The sequence below is a fragment of the Cyclopterus lumpus genome, chromosome 12, assembly GCF_009769545.1.
Source record: "Cyclopterus lumpus isolate fCycLum1 chromosome 12, fCycLum1.pri, whole genome shotgun sequence".
Classification (NCBI taxonomy): domain Eukaryota; kingdom Metazoa; phylum Chordata; class Actinopteri; order Perciformes; family Cyclopteridae; genus Cyclopterus; species Cyclopterus lumpus.
This window is the reverse complement of record NC_046977.1, coordinates 5,904,858-5,927,533: the sequence shown is the minus strand read 5'-3', so window position 1 is coordinate 5,927,533 and position 22,676 is coordinate 5,904,858. Positions and strand designations below refer to the sequence as shown.

At 40.3% G+C, this 22,676-nt stretch overlaps 3 protein-coding genes across 6 annotated transcripts; 2 read left to right on the top strand and 1 right to left on the bottom strand.

Annotated features, from left to right (window-relative positions):
* The first annotated feature begins 835 nt into the window (after nt 1-835).
* ankra2 (ankyrin repeat, family A (RFXANK-like), 2) lies at nt 836-5,494 on the top strand. Of its 3 annotated transcripts, none has more exons than XM_034546502.1 (9): nt 836-916; nt 1,234-1,569; nt 1,703-1,861; nt 1,961-2,026; nt 2,511-2,608; nt 2,707-2,832; nt 2,943-3,009; nt 3,143-3,223; nt 3,756-5,426. In XM_034546502.1, the coding sequence occupies exons 2-9, from the start codon at nt 1,290-1,292 to the stop codon at nt 3,809-3,811; spliced, it is 933 nt and encodes a 310-aa protein (XP_034402393.1). In that variant the 5' UTR covers nt 836-916; nt 1,234-1,289; the 3' UTR covers nt 3,812-5,426. The 3 variants fall into 3 exon arrangements, with proteins under 3 accessions (XP_034402393.1, XP_034402391.1, XP_034402392.1); XM_034546500.1 differs by having other exon boundaries at nt 842-944; nt 3,756-5,494; XM_034546501.1 differs by having other exon boundaries at nt 852-953.
* On the bottom strand, nt 5,014-8,531 carry btf3 (basic transcription factor 3). 2 transcript variants are annotated; one of them, XM_034546503.1, is made up of 6 exons: nt 8,437-8,531; nt 7,544-7,612; nt 7,290-7,403; nt 6,979-7,180; nt 6,741-6,803; nt 5,014-5,520 (listed from the first exon to the last, which is right to left on the bottom strand). In XM_034546503.1, exons 2-6 carry the CDS (start codon nt 7,610-7,612, stop codon nt 5,474-5,476), a joined length of 495 nt encoding a protein of 164 aa, XP_034402394.1. In that variant the 5' UTR covers nt 8,437-8,531; the 3' UTR covers nt 5,014-5,473. The 2 variants fall into 2 exon arrangements, with proteins under 2 accessions (XP_034402394.1, XP_034402395.1); XM_034546504.1 differs by having other exon boundaries at nt 8,374-8,487.
* A 6,997-nt stretch (nt 8,532-15,528) lies between these two features.
* Nucleotides 15,529-16,632, top strand: foxd1 (forkhead box D1). The gene has a single exon (XM_034547234.1). It carries the CDS (start codon nt 15,574-15,576, stop codon nt 16,630-16,632), a length of 1,059 nt encoding a protein of 352 aa, XP_034403125.1. The 5' UTR covers nt 15,529-15,573.
* The last annotated feature ends 6,044 nt before the right edge of the window (nt 16,633-22,676 follow it).

Below are 22,676 nucleotides of genomic sequence, written 5' to 3'. Positions count from 1 at the left end.
TTAAGGATGTTGTCATGCATGATATAATGAAAGACTGCCGATTGAGCTTATTGTTCTTCTTATTACATTCAGCTATTGTATGCCTTCTTATATGAAATATTCATAACACAACAAATAGTGTCTTTATGTGTTTCTTAAAGAATTACTGCCCCTAAATACTGACTTCAATTACTGCAACACTGTAGATGAAAGCATTTAATATTCTCATTTGTTCAGTCTGTCATGTAGTTGAGGCTACTACTTTATATATTGTACATAGTATCTTTAAAAAAAAAATATATATATATATATATATATTTTTTAATCTATGTTGTTAACTTTGACTATACTTTGCCTTTTTTATTTCCTTAATATGTTAATTATATGTTTCTCAAATGCAAGCAAATTCATTGTATATGAGTAATCTACTTGGCAAAAAAATAATATTTTGGTTTTATTGGAAATTGTCTTTAATAACTGTTTTATTTGAGTCACAGCTGAAGTGAACAACAGACTGATGTAGTTTATTCATCATAGTATCTCATAATGATATATTGATTGTCTGCATTTCATGTCTGCTCAAGTGTTTATTATTCATCATTTCTGCCTTCATCACTTGTGCTTGTTTGCCTGGGATTTTGCATCAGTATGTTGATGATCAACCAGCAACATGGTCCAGGACCACAGTGATATTAATAATTATATATAATTAATAGATAGATTTGTGGTTTTGTACACTGTCATCAAAACCAACTGGGCCTATGAGGTATGTCATCAAAGTCAATAAAATAAACTTAAATCAATTCAGTGGCGGCATGACGTAGCGGAACTAAAAAGGGGGAGGTTAGTAGTGGATGCACCCTTTTGTGGACGCCACTATCTGCGCATGCGTAACCTTTTATGAAAACACCGAATGCAGACTGGTGACCGCATGAGGGTATTTCACTAAAACAATGCCTTATCGAGTAAGAGAGGTCTTTATTTTAAAAAAACACTGATAAAAGCTTTAATTTATTTCCATGTTCAAATGTTTGTTTTTTTGCCACGATGTGTCATTGTGACTAACGGAAGGTTACAATAACAATATCTAGCATGCTAACCGACAGTTGGTGAGGCATTTAACATGAAGACCGTCTGTATTTAGGTTCGCTTGGTCAGCCGAAGTGAAGAAATATCAACGCTTTACGTATCCTGGCAACATATATTTATTGTATATATATATATATATATAAACGGTACTGTTTCCGTGTTTAGGCTAGCGGTGGCTTCAATTTAACCTCAAGTGTGACAGCTCGGTGAGTGACCAGAGAATGGACTTCACCGTGTCGGCCTCAAGTGGGTCCGCAGAGGCCATGGAGGGGATCTGCGTCATGCCCGATCTCAGTGCCATCAAGACCGAGCAGTCAATGGGCGCGAGCCCCGTTGACACCGGCACCCAAAATGTGGCCATGGGCATTAAGTTCATCCTGCCCAACCGATTCGACATGAACGTCTGCTCGAGGTTTGTCAAGTCGCTCAACGAGGAGGACAGCAAGAACATCCAGGACCAGGTCAACTCTGATCTGGAGGTGGCTTCCGTTTTATTCAAAGGTGGGTTTCTGTTATCTTTTTGTGACAACGTAGGAAGGCGGTTACCTGAAGAGAGCTTGCTTACCTCCAAAAGGTTTGATGATACACCGTTTTGTTTACCATATTTTTACTGCATGTTTTCCTCCCCTTGCAGCCGAGTGCAACATCCAGACGTCACCTTCCCCGGGCATACAGGTGCGCCATGTCTACACGCCATCCACCACCAAGCATTTCTCCCCCATCAAACAGTCCACCACCCTCACGAATAAACACCGGGGCAACGAGGTGTCTTCAACGCCTCTTTTGGTGCATTGTGAGTAGCAAAGTGTTTTTAAAAAAAACTTGAATTAAAAATTTCCAGCACAAATTAAGTCAAAGTGTTAATCAGTGCCTGCATTGTTTTCCCTCTCAGCTTTGTCCATTCATCAGCTTGCAGCCCAGGGGGAAATGGTGTTTCTGGCCAGCAGGATTGAACAAGGTAGGGAACCCATGTGGGTTGTTGAACAGGTAGAATTCCTGATAGTCATTATTATGTTCATTATCGATGATTCACACAATTTGTGAAAAAAACATTTAAGAAACAGCAATATGTAGTTACCTATCATATAAGACAATACATTAATCTTATTTAAGAAGCAGAAGAGATCAAATATGTTGTGTTTTTGCTTGAAACATGACGGAAACGATTTATTTGGTTGTCAAAAAGTTTGACAATCAGTGAATCCTTTGTATTTCATATAAAATAAGCTAAACAAGAAACTGTGTTTTGATATATATTTCTGACACCAACATAAAACATTTCAAAGACAGATTATGAAACATTAACAAAAGTACGCGGAATCTTCGTTGCATTTTTGAATATTACAGTTGTCGAAAAACAGACGCACTCCTGCAAAGGATTGTGGGTATGGTGACTACAATAAATGTTGTGATTGTGTTGCTTTTTATGTCTCATTTAATAGAGACCGTAATCAACCACCAAGACGAGGAAGGCTTCACCCCCCTGATGTGGGCAGCTGCACACGGACAAATCGCTGTTGTCGAGTTTCTCCTCCAAAATGTACGGAAAGCTCGTTGTGTCATTCAGATCTCATGGTATATTCATATTCCAGCAAACCCCCTTTATTATTTCACTGGTCGTCACTCTCTGTTCCGTAGGGTTCTGACCCCAACCTCCTGGCCAAAGGGAGGGAGAGTGCATTGTCCTTGGCCTGCAGTAAAGGGTACACAGACATTGTGAAGATGCTCATCGACTGCGGTGTTGATGTCAACGAATACGATTGGGTAAGAATGCCGAGCTTTTATCTCACGTCCTGCAAAAGAAATCATGAGGTTATGCTATAAGGGAGATCTTCTCACTTATTTTGTGCTCCGGATTTAATGTCACCTTTTAGAATGGAGGCGCCCCTCTGCTGTACGCCGTCCATGGGAACCACGTGCGCTGTGTTGAGATCTTGTTAGGTGAGGACAAGGAACATCTGTGGTCACGAATATCCATCTCTGTCACTACGTCTTGGGGGATGAACGTACATCTCTAGGTAACTGACATTAACATGCACAGTAACAGAGTCTTGTGTTTGTTTGTGTCTTCCAGAGAGCGGCGCTGATCCCACCATTGAGTCCGATTCTGGATTCAATGCAATGGACATGGCTGTGGCTATGGGCCACCGGAATGGTAAGCATGTAGCCCAAGCCTGAATTTAAGGGGGTTTAAAACACAGACTAAGAAACAGATATTTTTCCGGTGAGGCCGATGTTCATGTCTCACGACAAACTGCCCGATGACCCTTTGATCAAAGGCAGGCAGCATGTGCAGAGCGGGGAGTCGGATCTTAAGAGTTCGTCAGTTGAAATAAAAGATGTTTTTTCCCCTCAATCTGTTGATACAAAAAGACCTTTTGAGTGAAACACAGATTAAAAGATTTCATATAAATGAACACAATGGTTACTGAGCCTTTGGCCCACTGATGAACATCTTGCAAGATTTATACATTTGCAGTATTCTAGACGGTTTCTGCACTGACCTGCTGTATTCCGGTTCTTTATTGTAGAGACACAATTAATGTAACTATGACAAGACTCCAGACCACTAAACTCTGAGCACAGTTCAATCGTTTTGACTCGGACTGAAGTCTTAGCGGATCGGCACTTTTGAAGTAGGCCAATGATTGATTAGTATTCACTTTGACATGATATTCTGTGTTTAGTTCAACAGGTGATGGAGGCACACCTGCTAAAGTTGCTGATGGGGATCAGAGAATGAATGGTGACGGCTCGTGGGCCGGCAGGAAAACCTTGTTACTACTGAGGGATATTTAAACAGCGTTGCAGCATATCAACATTATTTTGTTGGCATGCCGTACATGAAGGTTTTTGTGCAGTGCACATTTTAAATTTGAGCCCCCGTTTTACTTTTACTGTTTTTTTCTTTTCCCCACATTGAATGTGGAGTAGCAGATCTGATCCAGATAAACGGGAGAGATTTTCAAAAGGACAAAAATGTCAAGTAGAGTTCTTTTCTACAACCCAGCATGCACTGCTCTCCGACTGTAGGACGCTGCATAACGTGGAATGCAGTGTAGGATTGATTTTGCGTTCATTAAGCATGGAGGTTTTGTTTTTGAGTCTTTTAATCCGTGTTGCATCCTTTTTCCCGTCATGTAAGCATTTGTATTTCTTAACTAACTTAATAGCCATGAAAATAATCAATTTTTCAAAGAATATCAATGTAATAAGTTGAATGGAGCTCGTTTTGCTCATGTAACAGCGGGCAGGTTGAAAATAGGTTTTTACAGACTTTTGCTGTACCGTTATTTATTTGAAAAATGTAGTCAATGTGTTGTAATGTGACAAAAGTATATTGATTTGAAGTCTGTTGTTTCCCCGTGTATAGTAATAATGTCCGCTGGCATGTTGTGCATTTGAAAAGGGACCTCACACCTCATTAAAGGGTCTTGTGGTGCCGTTGGCCACCGAGTGTGATGGTGCTCGTGGTTCCTACCAGTCAGGCGGTGCATCGACAGATACCTGAAACCGACCTCTCTAATTCTGTAGTGATCCATCTGAATGAGTCGTGAACGGACAAAGCATTGTTTTGTCACAGCATTATTTAATTAAAAAGATCTTTTTAAACTGCAAATGGAGGCAGTTGTGGGGAGAAATCACTTATTTAGTAGTTGAGTGATGTGCACAGAACAAAGCTATAAGAATAGTTGAGATGAGAATCTAATAAGATTCTTGCGAGTCTAAAAATATATTTGAATCACAATTCTGCTCATATTTTGTCTGTCTTAAGTCAGAAATCCTTCAGCGAATTCAAACAAAATGCTTTCCTTATTTCAAAACTACATTTTCAGTGACGTGCTCCTTTATAATTGAGTTCATAATGTAAAAACACTCAACGTGCACACTTATGGATGCCGACCAATTTAAAGAGCAGGTACAAAAAAAAAAACATTGTGGCAATTTTGTGGACAGTAGCAACGGTTTATTCCATATATGGAGGTTTGAGCGAGGCCATGAAAAATGAAGGTTCAGTAACACGTACAGCGGGAGCCATGAACACAATTTACACACAATCTCCTCTAACTGGACATACGGAGCACAACAAGCATGTGGAGAGTGGTGGGAAAGAAGAAGTGGAATGAGTACTAAAATACCGTACGCTTCAATACTGCTTTCCCCACGGTTTTGAATACTTCAGTACTATTATAGAAAATGACTCAAAATAATTCATAAGAGTAGGCAATTACTTTGTTCAGGTGGTGCACATTTGACAGAATGCTCACAGCCAAAAGTTGACATTATTCCTCTTCTCGGGTACTTTAACAATTAGCGCTTCCACCTCTCGAAATGGACATAAAAAAACATCTTGTGCCTCACATGGTCCTGTCAAGTTTTTAAACGACAGGGAGTCCCGTTTCCTCTAGTTAGCCTCATCCTTGGACGCTTCATCAAAATTCTCCACCAGATCTGAAAAACAAAAGATTCGGCGGTGTTTAGTCGGGTGAGAAAGTCATGTCCATCTGCACAAACAAACGACCCTCGGAGGTGCCGGAGCACAATTCAGGAAAAGCGTGTTTATCTGAAACGTGATACGCGGCGCAACGCAATCAAAAAGGATCTGCTCATCTTTCCCCACTCACACACAGACGGCAATGTGCTGGACAGATGGGGTCTGCGCCAACTCCTGAAAGCAGCTGTAAAAATGATGGGGTGAAGCATTAAATGCTCGTCTTCAATTACTTCAAATGTGAGAAATCGGGCCGTTCAAAGTTTTGGCTCAAAAGGGTCAAGGGTTGAAATGGAAACAATTCGAAAAGGTCTGAGTGAACATGTTCCTTCAGTGGGAGAACAAAAAGGAAACTTAACTCCAATAACCACATGATGGCGATGGCTGTTAACCCCGGTGCCATCCGACTCGTATTGCTGAATACATGTGTAATCGTTTGTTACATTAGTGAGGACTGGAGCTACGGGGAGAGGCGTCCTGGGAAAAGCTGAGGTTGTTGTAATGGCAACCTCATGTGTTGGGCCTATTTCCACCTCACAAAGAAAAGCAAACTGGATCTTAAGATCTTATAAACAATGAACACGAGATTTAAATACAAAACCATGCACTGCACCATCACTCTTAAGTCACTGATGAATCCTTCGTGTGACCCGTTTCACAAAGCCAAAAGAAAACAAACCTGCCATGGTTATTTAACTGAGCAAAGGGGGGTGGGGGAGGGGGACAAAGACGTTGTCCCATAATGGATAAGTGTGAAGAAGCATTACCAAATAAGGGCATCTGTCCAGTGTATTCTTTTTTTTACAATTGTTCCCAATGAGGAAGGAGCCCTTTGTAATGTTCCTTTGACAACATATCGCTGCTCCAACCTCCGTTGAACGATAAACTTGCATCGCTCTTCGGTTTGTATCATCTATTTGAGCAACTATCCCTTTGTTTTACATTGTTTATTCACCAAGAACACCAATCGTAGGATTGCTTGCCCTATTTCTTTGTATGGCTGAGTTTGTCAAAGCTCAATCTGACCGCTTTAGTACAAAGAGGATGAGCCCCCCTCAAGACATCTTCGCTTTTCTGCCAGAAAATGAAGCTGTGTGGACACTCTTAAGAGTAATCTTTTATTTTGAACGGTGGAACAAAGTGTGCATGCAATGCAAAAATGAGAGATCTAAGCGCTCACCTGGAACGTCATCATCTTCATCTTCTTCTTCTACTGTTGCAATCGGCGCCTTTCCATCTGCAACTGCGCAAACAGAAAATGACCGGTGAGAAGCTTGAAGAACAGTTTAAATGGTGAAAACAATAAAAAGGTTAAAGAATCATCTCTTTAAACAACTTTGACTAACCCTGTGTCCATAGAGTAATTTATGCTACGTTGTGACTTTACACAACAAGCTGCAGTATGATAGGTTACTGACCCTGTTTGGGCAAAGCCTCAGCAAGTCTCCTGAGGCTCGTCAGGCTGTCGGCTCCCAGCTGGTTCAGGATACCCGGCAGCATCTCGGTCAGCTGCTTGGTCTCAGCGTGGCCGGTGATGGTGAAGGTGTTGGCCGCGAGGGAGGCCTGCACTTTGGGATTGTTGAAGTGGATGACTGTTCCCTGATTTGTAAACATGTTAACCTGCAGGAGAACAACATTTTACAGCGTCAACGTCAGAACCAGTTCTGCTGAAACAGATTCACCTGTAATCACAGTGTGGGACACAGCTGAGACGAAGGTTCGTGCCTACCTCTTCGATACCGGAGATGTTGTTGACACCGAGTTTCTTTAAGGAGAACTGCAGCTTCTTGTCGTCTGCGGTTGCCGTTCTGTGCACAACCTTCTTCTTTCTGCGAGCACTACCCTACGGGGACATGCACGCAAACAGCTGTGTCAACTGACTAAGCAGGTAGCAGCATTAAGAAACGGCAGAGGGCTGGGTGTGTTGCAGAAAATAAAAGCCTTTCACTTAACCTGTGATAATGCGTTGACTTAGTCACTTACCTTGCCGCCGATGCGGACTTGTGCCTGTAGCTTAGCAAGTTTTTCTTGATTCATAATTGATTCTTTCATCTGGAAAAAGAAAGCACATTATACAAAATGTGCATTGTGCCTTTGTACACAGCTCTTACGTTGGTTTTGGGAATTATTAATAAAACTGAAAACACCAGTCAAGTGCAAGACCATTTGTCGGAGGGGTATGCTACGGTAAGAGCTTATATGTAAATTAAAGAACATTATCAGACCTGGACACAATGTAGCCTTGTTTGTCCAGCGTGTAACTTGGGCAATACTTTGCATCTTAATGATAAACAAATGGTGTCACACAAGTGATGCGATGTTTGAGAGAAATCCTGCTTCAACGACACACACGTAAACACACACACACAAGGTAGCAGGAAGGAGATGCTTTGAGCGTGCGTGTGTGTGTGTGTGTGTGTGGGGGGGGAGGGGGGGGTAAACGGTTAGACCGCATTCATAGGAGGTAGATGTTAAGTATCCAGAGCTGTCAGTTCGGTTAATTAGTTCCTTCTATAATGTCTGTATTGTGGACAACAAACCGCAGACAGAACACGAGACAAAATTGCGTGGCGAACAGAAGTAGGGCCACGGGTGACGTCAGGGGTCTTTAGGCGCGTCCGCGGACTAATTCAGCCAACCGCGATAACCGAAACAAGGTGTGGTTTAGCTTTTGTGCAAGAAACTTGCGAGCTAACTTGTAAGCTAGCTGAGAGGACGGCTTGTCACGCGCACAGCTTCGTTAACGTTAGCTTCAAAACCACGGGAGATCTTCTTTTTTTTCAGCCATCTAGTCCGAAAAGGCTTTCGTTTACCTCTTGCCGTCGGTTTGGGGGGAAACAGTATTTGGAAGAAGGTATTTAAAGCTCCTCACTGACCTGTAAACTAACAGCAGACACATGCGGGGAGCAAGATGGACGCGAGAGAGGAGGCAGGAAGTGACGTACGGCGACTTGCGCAAGATAGTCGCGGGTTCTTTTTACCCGGAGTTCTGCTTCGCAGGCAACGCTTTCTAGCACTATCTAGCCAAACATTAGGGGAGTTTGCACCTTGGACTGCCCCAGATTGAGAAGACATGCACTATTTGAATGCATATTTGAGAACAAAAAAGTATAAAGCCTATAACTTGAAATACAATGTGTTATAGTATTATGAAATTTAGACATTTAGATGGTGTGGCTACTACCGAGAGTATATATATATATATATATATATATATATATATATAACACTAGAAAAAGCAATTCTGGATTTTCTACCAAGCCATTTAAAACCCTGTAAAAAAATAGTATTATCAATAGAGGGAAAGACTGAGCCGAACACGCTGATATATTTGTTATCTTTGTGGAGTAAATGTAACCGAGCAACTCTGAAGCTGTTTCTCCTCTGATCTCTCTATAACATGTGGCGGTTCTAACTTGTAACTTTAACTTGTAACTTTAAGCCATAACTTCATCTTGTAACTTCAACTTGTAACTTCAACTTTAACTTTAACTAACTTTAAATGTAACTAACTTTAAATGTAACTTTAACTTTTAATATAACTTTAATTTTAACTTTAAATGTAACTTTAACTTTAACTTCAACTTTAACTTTAACTAACTTTAAATGTAACTTAAAGCATGTCCTCTTCCTACCCCCCTGCACTGGACTGTGTAGATAATAAAGATTTAATCTGGGAGGTGGGGGGAGGAGAGGAAGAGGTCTCTGTGTGGCAGCGGCGGCCATACATCTCCTGCTCAGTCCAAACAAAGCTCTCTGGGTATGGAGCGTCTCCAGTATATGCCAGATTTATTTAGTTACATTTAAAGTTACAGTTACATTTAAAGTTACATTTAAAGTTACAGTTACATTTAAAGTTACAGTTACATTTAAAGTTAGTAACATTTAAAGTTACATTTAAAATTAGTTACATTTAAAGTTACAGTTACATTTAAAGTTACAGTTACATTTAACGTTACATTTAAAGTTACAGTTACATTTAAAGTTACAGTTACATTTAAAGTTACATTTAAAGTTACATTTAAAGTTACATTTAAAGTTACATTTAAAGTTAGTTACATTTAAAGTTACATTTACATTTAAAGTTACATTTAAAGTTAGTTACATTTAAAGTTACAGTTACATTTAACGTTACAGTTATCACTGGTTGCCATGGTGAGAGGGCATGTGTTGGTTAAGCTGCCCTGATTAGCTCATTTGAAGCAGCTGTGTGTCTGACTAATCTGGTATTTCATGAGAACACGTACAGTTACATTTAAAGTTACAGTTACATTTAAAATTAGTTACATTTAAAGTTAGTTACATTTAAAGTTACAGTTACATTTAAAGTTACATTTAAAGTTACATTTAAAGTTACAGTTACATTTAAAGTTAGTTACATTTAAAGTTAGTTACATTTAAAGTTAGTTACATTTAACGTTACATTTAAAGTTACAGTTACATTTAAAGTTACATTTAAAGTTAGTTACATTTAAAGTTACATTTACATTTAAAGTTACATTTAAAGTTAGTTACATTTAAAGTTACAGTTACATTTAACGTTACAGTTATCACTGGTTGCCATGGTGAGAGGGCATGTGTTGGTTAAGCTGCCCTGATTAGCTCATTTGAAGCAGCTGTGTGTCTGACTAATCTGGTATTTCATGAGAAAGAACCTGTCAAAATGTAGAATTTCACAAAAAAAACATAACTCTGATCACAAAAGTGTGGACGTTAGGAGAGGCTCAAGGCTTTTGTGAGTGTTTACGTGTCCTTAAAATGTGTTTTTGGGTTTAGATATGACGGCTTAATCACAGTTCACAAAGTCCTCTTTCAAAAAAGAAAATGTGGCTCGGTTTTAGAATGGAGTCGAATGGGGCAGAGAGGTGGACTTGCTCCCTCGTTAAGGCTTCTCCTGACAAATGTGGGAAACATTGTGGATTCCATCGACACATGTGAGGACCAGTACAAGATTCCCTACGTTTTGATCCATAAATGATGTAAAAAGAGTGAAAATTCTGAGACTTGAGGCAAAATACGTTTTATTTTTGTAGGACTTTCGGTTGCACCCTCACACTCTAGCAGGCTGCTCTGTCACTCTAGAGCTGAACATTCCGTGCCATACACACCCATTATAAACTCTGAAACAGCCCGGAAATCTTCCGAAACCCGAACAAAGATTCCGTCTAAACTGTGCTAGCTATGAAAAAATGTCCAATTGGGCAAATAAGCTCCATCCCTTTATTAACGTTTTAAACTTTAAATTATTTCTCTACCTTAATGTAGAGACACAGCGTGGGCACAAAGATTAGCATTGATTAGCGTTTTCTCTTCCGAAACCCTGTTCAAGTGAATGGGTCAATTCCTCGCGGTTTTTTGAAGGAGAATTACCTCAAGTGACCTCTATGCAGGATTGCAAGAAAGCTTGTGAGGAGTATACGGAGTAAAACAAAGTCCATTTGGAGCAAGTATCTGATACCTTCATCTGCAGAAGACTCCCCATTCAGAGGCCAACATTGTGTTTAACTCTCTCCAGGTCTGTAGGCATGAGTCAAAGAGGCCAAATCTGCAGCTGAAGAAAGTTACTACCCGAGTAGCCACAAGAAATGGAGATGAGCATCAGTGTAGAGAGAAGAAACTAGAACCCTATGGAGTGTACTGATGAGGAGACATTTGCATATTTTAGTGCAGTGTTGCCATGTGGCCTGTTTTTGCAAGGTTACAAAGAAAGTAGAGACAGTTGTTTTTGGTGATTAGGAGGATTGTATTTGTATCAATTATTGTAATTAATCAGGAACATTTGATTACACTGCATCTTACATCAAATAGTGTAGAATTTAACAATATATAAATGGAGAGCTCTTTAATTTGACTACAGACACATGATGTTTTAATGACGATGATTAATAATGACTAAATGATCCTCTCTCTATATTCTCAAAATGCTTATTTGCAAGCAGAGGAAGGCAAAGTTTGCCTATTTCTTGTGACTGCATTGCATTCCGGTCTAGTGAGGAAGCTGTGAAGCTGTTAAACTATATATATACGTGTGTGTGTGGGTGTGTGTCTCTCTCTTTAACATTATAACACAAAATAAGTTGAGTGAAGCATTTTCTCTTTGATTTGACTGTCGTTAAAAACTACCAATGTAGCCATCACCTGCTTATCACAACATCAGGATCATTTTACATACAGATAATTAATAAAAATAACACACACACACACACAGTAAAGAACAAACAAACTATAAAAACATGCCTTTAATCATTGTTCCCACGATGATTAAAGGCCACATTCATGATAACTAATGTCCCAAACAAAATCAGTTATAGCAGTTATTTTTACTTATTTGTTTCGGATTTAGTTTAAATATTGTTTGCATATAATCACACCACCTTTCACCCTATAGGACTAAAACATATCCAAACAATAAATGATTAACATAAGCACATTCTCTTTTATAACAACTTTTGAACTACACACACAAAATAATATTCATTCAGAAATGTGTAACAACAACATTTCTCGCTGTGCACCTCCATCTGAGGGAAGACTTCTTGTCTAAATAAGTGTCCGATAATTCCTCTCCATGTGAAAAGTAATCCATGCAGCAAAAAGAACGTCTCACTTCTTATCCACTTTATACTTATTATTCTATTGGTTATATATTGTTTACTGTATTGTTTTTTGAATTCTTCTTCTGTTGTAATTGTTGATCAATCTGTGGCACAATAATCTCCTTCTGGATAAATAATCTTATATTTTTCTCATGTTATCTTATCTTGAGCTGTTGTAGAATACATTAGTTCCCTATATTGTAAAAAAATGTAAAGTAAAATGTAGAAACTAAATCATTTGGAATAGTAGTCTGGTTCAACCAGGTGAATGTGAATGTGTTTAGATACTTCAGGTTTCAGATATATACTGAGAATAATACCACTGTTAAAAAAACATCAGAAAGTTTGGCTTCTAAATCATTCAACTGCAAAAAAGCAATAATAAATTAATAAAACAAAAAAACAAGTTTTGAGACTTGTGTATTTTTTTCTAAATACCCCCACTGAGCATGTGCATGTGTCAAATCCATATATATATTTTTGTATTTTGTTCACTCCCGCACGGTATCTCGCCCTCTTTTGCATGTGGTGCACAGGAACCACACGGCCCGCGGACCCCTCCCAGTACCGTGACATGGGGTAGTCGGGCACGCGGGGATCGCGTTCAACCAGCTAAGTGCTTTCTTGGTACTTTCGTGGCACGGAAACACCCTCGCATCGCAGAGGGGGAGTTTAGAAACACGTTAGAGGTGGTTTACCACATGCGAGGGCTGGAAGAGGAAGAAGAGAAAGACAGATTCATTCATTTGATCCGGATTTTGTTGGTTTTTCCTGATAGTGTCAGTCACTAATTATTGTGCTTAAATCTAATCTTTTTTTTTTCTTTTTGGACGAACTTCACTTTATTAACGAGAACAACTCGTGCTTTTGATTTTGAAGTAAACTATAACTTTTTGCATACAATTATAACTTTTTGGATTTCAAATGGTTTCAAATAGAAGGTCCGAGGAATAAGACATATAACTATAGGCTTTCACGTGACAATCACATTTCCATAAGGCTTTTTTGTGTGTTTACAAAAATTGATCAGATTAAACTATTTAACTAAAAAAACAGTCTTGTTGCAACAATTCCTCTACTTTTATGAACATTCCCATTATTTTTAAATAAAAAAAAATATTAATTTAATTATTAATCAACTCGATCAGATTACACTTAATCAGATTATATTTTGTGTTTTGTTTAAAAATAATAATCAATATAGTATATTGTGATAATTATGTAGTGCAAACAACCTGTCATTTTATAGTGACGTGGTAGGCTTGATTAATAAAAAATAAAAAATAAAAATACAGCCTTTAACAGGTTACAATAAAAGCAAATAATCAGGGTCAGCAGAAATTACAGAGAAACAATACAGTTATAATAATGCACACAATAACTAATTATTTATAGAGACCATGACTATTTTAGAGCTTTACTAAGAGGTTAAATCAGATTTGACTTTAAACCAAACTCTATATTAAAAATGGTTAGTTTATGGGAAGTTGGTGCTAAATTGTTGGTTGTGACACACACGGCTGCAACAGTTTTATTTTTATTTTTTTACTTTTATGGGCCATAAGTGTTTCATTTATGAGACAAGTTCACCACTAGATGGCGGTGGTCTAATGGGAACCTCTGACAAGTTACTGAAGGGCCACACAGTATCTCAAAACATAGTTTGAATATAAAGTCATCATAAGTAACCTCCTGTATAGATTTGTATTAGAAGTGTAATTAAAAGCCATATTAAACCGGGCTCATCTCTTTAGAACGAAACAAAGAGAAATAAAATGCACAGAAGTTTGGGGAAAGTTTTTTTTCCCCGTTCAGTATTTTGATTAATGGCAATATTTTGGGGAAATGTGTTTTGTTTGTTTGAAATGGTTGTTTTGCTAAATTAAAAAGTGAGCTCTCAAAAAAGAGGAAAAGTTGCAAAATCACTTTCAGCCAACCCAATAACATGTGAAGGCAAAACTGAACTGCAGCATCATAAACATATATAATCCCACTGTATTATCTCACTCTTCCATATTGGTTCACTATAATCTAATGACTGTAAATGAACCGTGAGCAGAATAATAGTGTGAATCGAACACACATGAATGAGCTTCACATGTTTTCCATTTCACTATGCAATATACAGGCCATCATCATGCTTTTTAATGGGCCTATACAAAGTGGTATATTTTCTTTCTTTTATGTGATTAACCTGTACAACTTTACAAACGTTTTAACATATTTGTTTAATTTCATTCTCTAAATTAAAATTAGCCCCCCCCCCCCCCCCCCCATACACACACTCCCCCAATCACACACACACACACGCACACACACACACACACACACACACACACACACACACACAGCACCATACTCCAGACGCACGGCAGAGGCCTTATATCTGGGGCTTGCATGCTCTGCCTGACCCGTGACTGATTCGAGTTAACAGCTGACTCTTTTCCATTACAAATGGCTCGCGGATAATCTCGATAACTACCGGATCACGCAAGCAGAGCTGCCTGGATACGGTGCACCATGTCTCTAACACTATTCCAGAAGGCAATTCGCATAAATACCGCAGTTCTTTCACATGAATACAATTTATATTTTTGCAGAACCCCCCCCCCCCCCCTCCACACACCTATTTTTTTTAAAAATCCCATGTATTATGAGGTATTGTTTATGAACATTAAATATGAAAATGTGCATGCTCCCTTAATGTTTCAATATATTCATATATTTTATAAAAAAATAAAACGCGTTTCAAGATATCCACTTCGATCTCATCATTGGTCACACCATAATTATACTTCCCTAAAGATGTTCTTATTTTTATCTTCCAACATTTGTTTTTTTGCGGAAACCCTGTGGTGGAATTAAAAACTTCAGACGAATGCGGGACTAAAGGCCACCATGAATGAACACTAAAAAAGCATGTAGGCCACACCAAACTTTTTTTTTGTCTTTTTTTTTTTTACACACGGTTAATTTTCAAAGACCTTTTCTTTTTTTAATGTTATTTAATTTTTTCTCTCTCTTCTCATTTGCCTCGCTGACGTTTCCTCCCCACGTGACCAGGGCGCTGGTATAAATACGGGGAGAAGATCCTCCCCCTCTGTGATTCAGGTTGTGGCCCGTTTGCAGATTTCCCCGGCACATTATTTCTCCGCCCGGCATCGACCGGACCCGCTTGTTAGTCGGCGATAAAAAAAACCCAAAAATATATTTTAAAAAACAACAACCTGAAAACATATGGAAATAGCGAGAAACCAGGGGGACAGCTCTCACCGACGGCGACACGCGCTCCTCTCCTCTCCCCCTCCTCTTCCTCCTCCTCTTCTTATGAGTTGTTGAAGAGGGAGGGCAGGGCAGCTCGTGCATCTCATCGTCTTCCTCATCTGGCGTCGGAGGGCACAGCCGACTGTGCGAGCCATGACTCTGAGCTCAGAGATGTCGGATGCCTCCATCCTTTCGGAAGAGACCGACATAGACGTGGTCGGCGAGGGGGAGGATGGAGACGGCCAGACGCGCTCCTACGTGGACGAGGTGGCACAGATGCGCGACGGCATCCTGCTGTCCGGCTCCCCTCCTCCGTGCCTGGACGGCTCCACCTCCTCGAGGGACAGCTACAAGCCGGCGGGCAAGAACACGCTGGTGAAGCCCCCTTACTCCTACATCGCCTTAATCACCATGGCCATCCTGCAGAGCCCCAAAAAGAGGCTCACGCTCAGCGAGATCTGCGACTTCATCAGCAGCCGCTTCCCGTACTACCGGGAGAAGTTCCCGGCCTGGCAGAACTCCATCAGGCACAACTTGTCCCTCAACGACTGCTTCGTGAAGATACCGAGGGAGCCGGGGAACCCGGGGAAGGGCAACTACTGGACCCTGGACCCGGAGTCGGCCGATATGTTTGACAACGGGAGCTTCCTGCGGCGGAGGAAGCGCTTCAAGCGGCAGCAGGCGCAGGACTTGCTGCGGGAACACAACAGTTTTCTGCCCGCCGCGTACGGCTACGGACCGTACGGCTGCGGGGGATACGGCATCCAGCTGCAGTCCTACCACACGCACTCTGCACTTTTCGCGTTTCAGCAGCAGCAGCAGCAGCAGCAGCAGCACTCCCGACATTCGCACTCGCACACGGGGACCGTTATCCCCGCGCCGTCTTTGATGCCCATCAGCACGGACTTAGCCAGGAGTCGGTTTTATCCCCAGCTCAGCTCCAGTCTGGGTTCAGCCAGCGTGCAGGCTGCGGCCCCGGTGCAGAAGTCCGGCTCCCCGGTGCAGCGGTCTCCCTTCTCCATAGAGAGTATCATCGGGGGGTCACAGAGCCCCTCCAGGACTTCCCCGGCCGTTATCCCGGTCTTACCGTCCTCTTTGGGGCATCCGGGGTCCGGCCGGCCGCAGACCGTCCACCCCGGAGCCGTTTTACACCCGGTAGAAAACTTTCCGAACAGGGTCGTGAGCGGCACTAGCGACTTCAAAATGTCTTAACAAGAAACTTTTTTTTTTCTCAAAAAAACAAACAAACACAAACAATACAGAGAAAGCAAGAAAAAAAAAAAAAAAAGCCCCTCTCTGAAGGTAGGATTATTTTTGTATGTTTGTTTGATAGCACGCAGCTGAATGATGGACATTAAAAAAAAACACTATGTGTGCCTATATTCATGCTGTTTAAAAAAGAAGAAGAAGATCTATTTATGTTCATTTCTTTCGGTGTGAATCAGACTGTTGACCACGAACTGTCCTTGTATTTCTACCATGAAGTAATTCGTTTCAGTCACTGTTTAGGGCGTCTCAGGATAACGACTTAATGGGCAGGTTATAAATGATCACATGTTTTTGAAAAATAGGCTAATAATGTATTTGTGTCAAACACATGTTTTGTTTTTTTCTTATTAGATTGACAAATCAAAACTTTTTTTAATGGTTTTGATTTGAACTTTGTATAAAAAAAACCCCACAGAGAGCAAAGTCATACATTTATAATAATATGCAGTGTGTGTTTATTTCAGTATTAAAACATTGTACATTTTTTTTGGCAAGTATTATGTAATTGAAGTGTGATCTTTTTACACAGTTTGTTTTTCAACAAGAATAAATTTCTTTTTGCAAAAAAAAAAAAAAAAAAAGGTAATTTGTTTGGAAACACATTTACATATAATACACATACATATACCACTGGGGTTATCCTCGAGAGGAAATTAGGCTAAATAATGTTGCAAAAAGTGTTTATGATTTCATCGTGTGTTTACATTGAGACACACACAGGGGAGCACCTGTGTGTGTGTGTGTGTGTGTGTGTGTATTGGTGGGTTGAAAACTTCACACATGTGTGAGCCACACAAAAAAAGCTCAAGCTAAAAGATGTGTATTTGTTTATGTTCAGATGTTTGCACACTCTCGTGCCAGTGTGGGACATGCGCACACGAGGCCTGCGTGTCCATCTGACCTCTCTCACACTCATCCTCGTAATTGCGGTGAGCGGACAGGAAGGTGTCCGCAGGGTGAGACTTTGCCTGCTTCATGTCGGTGATTACACCGGTGCTGATGTCGACATGCTGGTCAGCTCTTGAGAAAACACTCGTCCTGTAATATGTCATTATCTGCTCTTATTTGACACAGTTTTTTTTTTTGTTGACCCCCACCGGAGAAAATGAAATGTTTGCTGCATGGAGTCTCGAGCTGGTTTGCCACGGGGCTAACAGGGCTCGTGGACATGCAGTGGAGGGGTTAAAACCACCTCAATCCAAATCTGTGTGTGTTTACTCACCTTTATTTGGCCCCCCACACATGGGAAAGAGCATAATTTGCACTGTGACACACATAAAATGGAGAGGTAATGTAACGCACCACGTGAAGTAAAGACAGCTCTGTAAGTGAATAACTCGATATGTTTATGTTATTCATCCCCAAAGCTAATTTCAGTCCGAAAGCAGGTGCTGCAGACCCATGCGACCCCTGTGCGTTGCATGTGTCCGAGTCCTTTCTCTCTTTTTTCTTTTCAATATTTCATGAGCTCTGCAGCTTATGCGGGCTGTAGCTTATAGACTGAATACTGTACAGGCGCGCATGCTTCCGTGACTGGATGTGTGCGCCAGTCGACTGCGTGTGTCTGCATCCCCCTTACTCAAAGCAGCGTGTGTGTGTGTGTGTGTGTGTGTGTGTGTGTGCGTGTAGTGGGTAGCTAAATCGGTGCAGCGCTTAGAGCCAGTTCACTAGGCCACGAGAGGACAGCTATTGCGTGATGATGTAACACGCAACGAGATACAGGCAGGCAGGCACACGCGCGCACACACTAAGAGAGAGAGAGAGAGAGAGAGAGATGGAGGTCAGGATGGGCTTGTTTACAAATAGAATCGGTTTAAACAGGGAAAATGCAGGAATAATTCACGCATTTAGGCGAGACACAACGCGTGTAGCCGCGCGGGGTTCCCCCCTGATGGTTATACTTTCACAATAAGAGTCTTAAAAGGGATTTACACTTTGTCTGTGCTTGTAATTAGTATCTTTATGGAATATTTCGATACATCATATTTGGGTATACCATCTACTCCAATAGTGTGTTTTACCTTGTTGGAGGTGTTGTATTCAGTAGTGAACAGTCTGGTGTTTTATCGCGTGCTATATGTGACGTATGTGTCTTTATAATGTACACGCGATATTCAAATAGGATTTCCTGTGAAATACTCAACCGAGAGCTGATTTAACAGCCTATTAACATCGCCTCTGCATGAGTACTGTGGCAATTTCTTTTTTATTTGTCAAATACTATTTTGCTGAACGTTGGTGTGTGTGCGTGTGTGTGTGTGGGGTGGGGGGGGGGGGGGGGGGGGGGGGGGGGGTGATACATGCTAATATGTGGGCCTATGTGTCTACGTGCAGGCGGGTTTCGAATAATTTATAAACGTAATTCACCGAGCATTCAAACGCCATGTTGAAAACACGTTTCATGAAGAATGGATGAAGTCAAACTCTTTTGTGTCTCTCAGAACCCACAGCCGGTCATTTAATAACCAGCTGTATGGCAACGTTGTACGTTTATTTTATATGACTTATAGGCGCTACCAAATGAAATCTCTCAAGACTTCCCGGTTAAATTATTACTACAATAACAAATAACAATAACGTATTATCTAATCTATCTGAGCTCCACGTGTAGTTTGCTTGATGAGAAGGGAGTAAAACTAATTTTAAAAAATCTACCTGGTTGTAGTTATGAGGAAAACGGCTTATACTCATTATTATTATATATTTTGTGTTATATGATCATGTAATAATATTCTTTAAAAAAATTATTATTTACTATAATTTATATTAATGTTCTTATTGCTATATTCATTATGTATTATTATGATTAGTTGAAGTAGTAATAGTTGTAGTTATAGCAGTATTTCAGATTCAGCACTCTGAAATAGATTAAATAAATATTCAAACTGGCTTATTAAATGTACTAAAGTAAAGACAAACTCACCATGAGTCTTTAAAGTGGAGCATTACAATGTTTAAGGGTGTTGATTGTGCTGTATTCACCAATAAGTAACAATGCATTCTTAAAACTGCAGATTTCTAAACCTCAGAGAATGAACATCAGCTTTATTGACGTTGGGAAGTAATGTATATGTGTTCATGTATTTTGTTCCAAGAACACTTCAAAGAAAGATACAAATAGTCAAACAGCTATGAAGGACAAAACAATCTGATCAAAGATCAGTAAAAACAAACACAGAACTATTATGTGACAAAACTTCTGTAATGACCCATAACTCATGATTTGGTTGGTTAGGCGTTTTGTCGTTGGTTCTTTAACAGCAGCGGAATATTTAGGTAGGTAGTCCTGCAGTTAAAAAAAAGAAAAGGGTCTTTTCATGAAATGTCATAGATCATGTGGGCATCAGCCTCCTTGAGCATGACCGAAAATCAGTTAGCAGTTTATCCTGCTGGGTCACAGGTCATGAGGAGAGGGGATAAAGCACCACACTCAGCCCATAAAAGACATTGGGCTTTTGGTAAATGTGTTGGGGCATTCGAGGCTGTGAGAATAATCTATATTTCAAAGGAAGTCGTAATAGACTTTGGCTACTTTATAAACGTAGAGGACAGTAAACGGGTCATTTTGGGCCACGTTTGGACACCTATAGTGAATAAAAGAGTCTCAAACTGACCTCAACAGCATCTCAGCACTTGACGAAGCAGCAGAAGTGTGTTGACAGAAAACCAGAAACAACTATTGGGAATACGTCTGATGGTAATGCCAGTGGGGGGGAAAAAACACATCTGCAAAATATATTAATGTGTCCTGGCTTAAAATGGTCCTCGCTATGGAATAAAACAGACGTATAAAACATTGAAAGTTATATTGTGTTGATTATTTTTGTATGAATAGTACCAACATGAGCACTTCAACTAATTTAGCTAACAGTAAGATTCCGTATCGGATTTTGTTTTTACTCCAATATGAAATATTTTAAGGCTAATAAAAAAACTATACACACTAACACTGATATGAATAAGTAAAAAAACAACAACACTTATTCACACTTTTATTATCCTTTAAAAATAATTGGCTTGATCATTTTCATTTAGTCTCACAAATAACAGTTTATGAAGCAGTTTAATAGTCAACATGTTTTGTTTCTGGCCCCAAAAAGCCTCTCATAAAATGTGGAATTATTTACCAGGTGCTGTGCATCCAACCCAAAGTCCACTGTGAGCTCAACCAAGCTATGTGTTTTTTTTTTTTATTGATCTCTATAATAATACATGGTAATAAAACCAATCACCATTATTGCCATAACTATAGCTATTTATAGCAGAAATCATACAAACTAATAATAAGTATGACTACTGACAATGTGTTTTAACCTCGTAAAAAAAATAAGCCAAGAGAGACATCTTGAAGGAAAGACAAGTTCAAAAGATCCTTAATAAATAGAAATGAAGTGTATCTTTGCAAATTGCTGATTTGAAGTTACTTTTTACTTTTAACACGAAGGTCAGAAATGTATTTGATCAATGCATGTTTGATTCCTATTTAGGAAAAAGAAACAACAACAATGATGATGATGATACTAATAATAATAGAGTTTAAAGTCAATCTTAATTAATTAATTAATTAATTCATAAAATGTATTTATTACAGGAACAACTCCTTTAGATCAGCACCAATGTAGATGTCCAAAAAACGACATTTCAACTCTTCAGATCAGACGATTTAAATTAGAAGAATAACGTGTCCGGACCATAGAAACATCTGTTGAAGTGAAATGTACTGAAACAGAGGGGAAATATGAAGAAAAAGAGAGCAATTGAAAAAAAAGGGGGCGACTACACAAGGAATAAAACTGAGAAAAAAAGAAAAAAATTTAAAAAAGAAAGAAGGAGTGGATACCTCCCAGGGAGGTGCAGGATCTCTCCATCTGCTATTCAGTGTATGGAACAGTCGCTACACTTATCCCCTCTCTCTAAAAGGAGCGCCGCTTTCCACCCCATTAAAAAGTTTGGGAACTAATGCCACCCCTGAATACTACCCTAATTAGAGGCCGCTCAGAATTGCAAGGACCTGCTACACAAGAGTGGCTTTGGGATGGATTCATGCCCCCCTCCTCCCTACGCCCCTTTTTTTTGTAATGCCATCGTTTTGCTCTCTCTTTTTCTGACCCCTTTACTTCTTTCTTTCTTTCTCTCTCTCTCTCTTGTCGTCGTCAGAGCTTTGCTACATAGGAGACCAAAGCTTTCAACATGTTTTGGGCACTTTTGCGCATCCACAAAACTACAGAGGCGAGCGGATGCGCACGGCGGTGACGTCACAGTCGCAGCAGCAACAGCTGCAGAGATGCATGAAGTGCCGTTTGACGGAAGAAATGAAGAGGCCGTGGCTCCAGACAGGCCGGGGGAGAAACACCGGGCTTTCACCACTTCATGAAGTGCAAGCTCACGCGTCCTTGCACATCATTTATTTAGCCGAAGACTTCCAGAGGTGTTTTTATTTGCTCTACATCTTGCCTGTCTCACCCCGGTGTGAACCCACCGATCCGGGATCTGCTGCAGAATTATGTTGCTGCCTCTCACCGCATTTTTCACTTTTTTCCCCCCCTTTCCAGCCCTGCACGTGTTTGCTTTGGCATGCTATCCGCTCCGACAAACAACCGGGGCCCGTATAGCTTATCCATCACGCTTGTGCAGAATGTGATGATAAAATAACAGGCGGCCTGAAACAAACCATTTGTTACAGCAGGATTTATTATTCTGTCCACTTGAAACAAAGTACAGAGGTTACCTAGACATCTCCTACTTAGGTTACAACAATAAATAGAACAAAAAGACTTGGCCGCGCGCGCACACTCACGCACACACGCGCACACACACGCACACACACGCACACACACGCACGCACACACACAAACCAGCAGCTGCGTGACGTCACCGCGCGCGTCCAGCACACCATGAGCGCGTCATCGCGTATCCACCGTTCAGAAGGCGACCTGCCAACGAAGCGCTGCTCGTGACTACCGGCTTCAGGCCTGATTAGTTACATG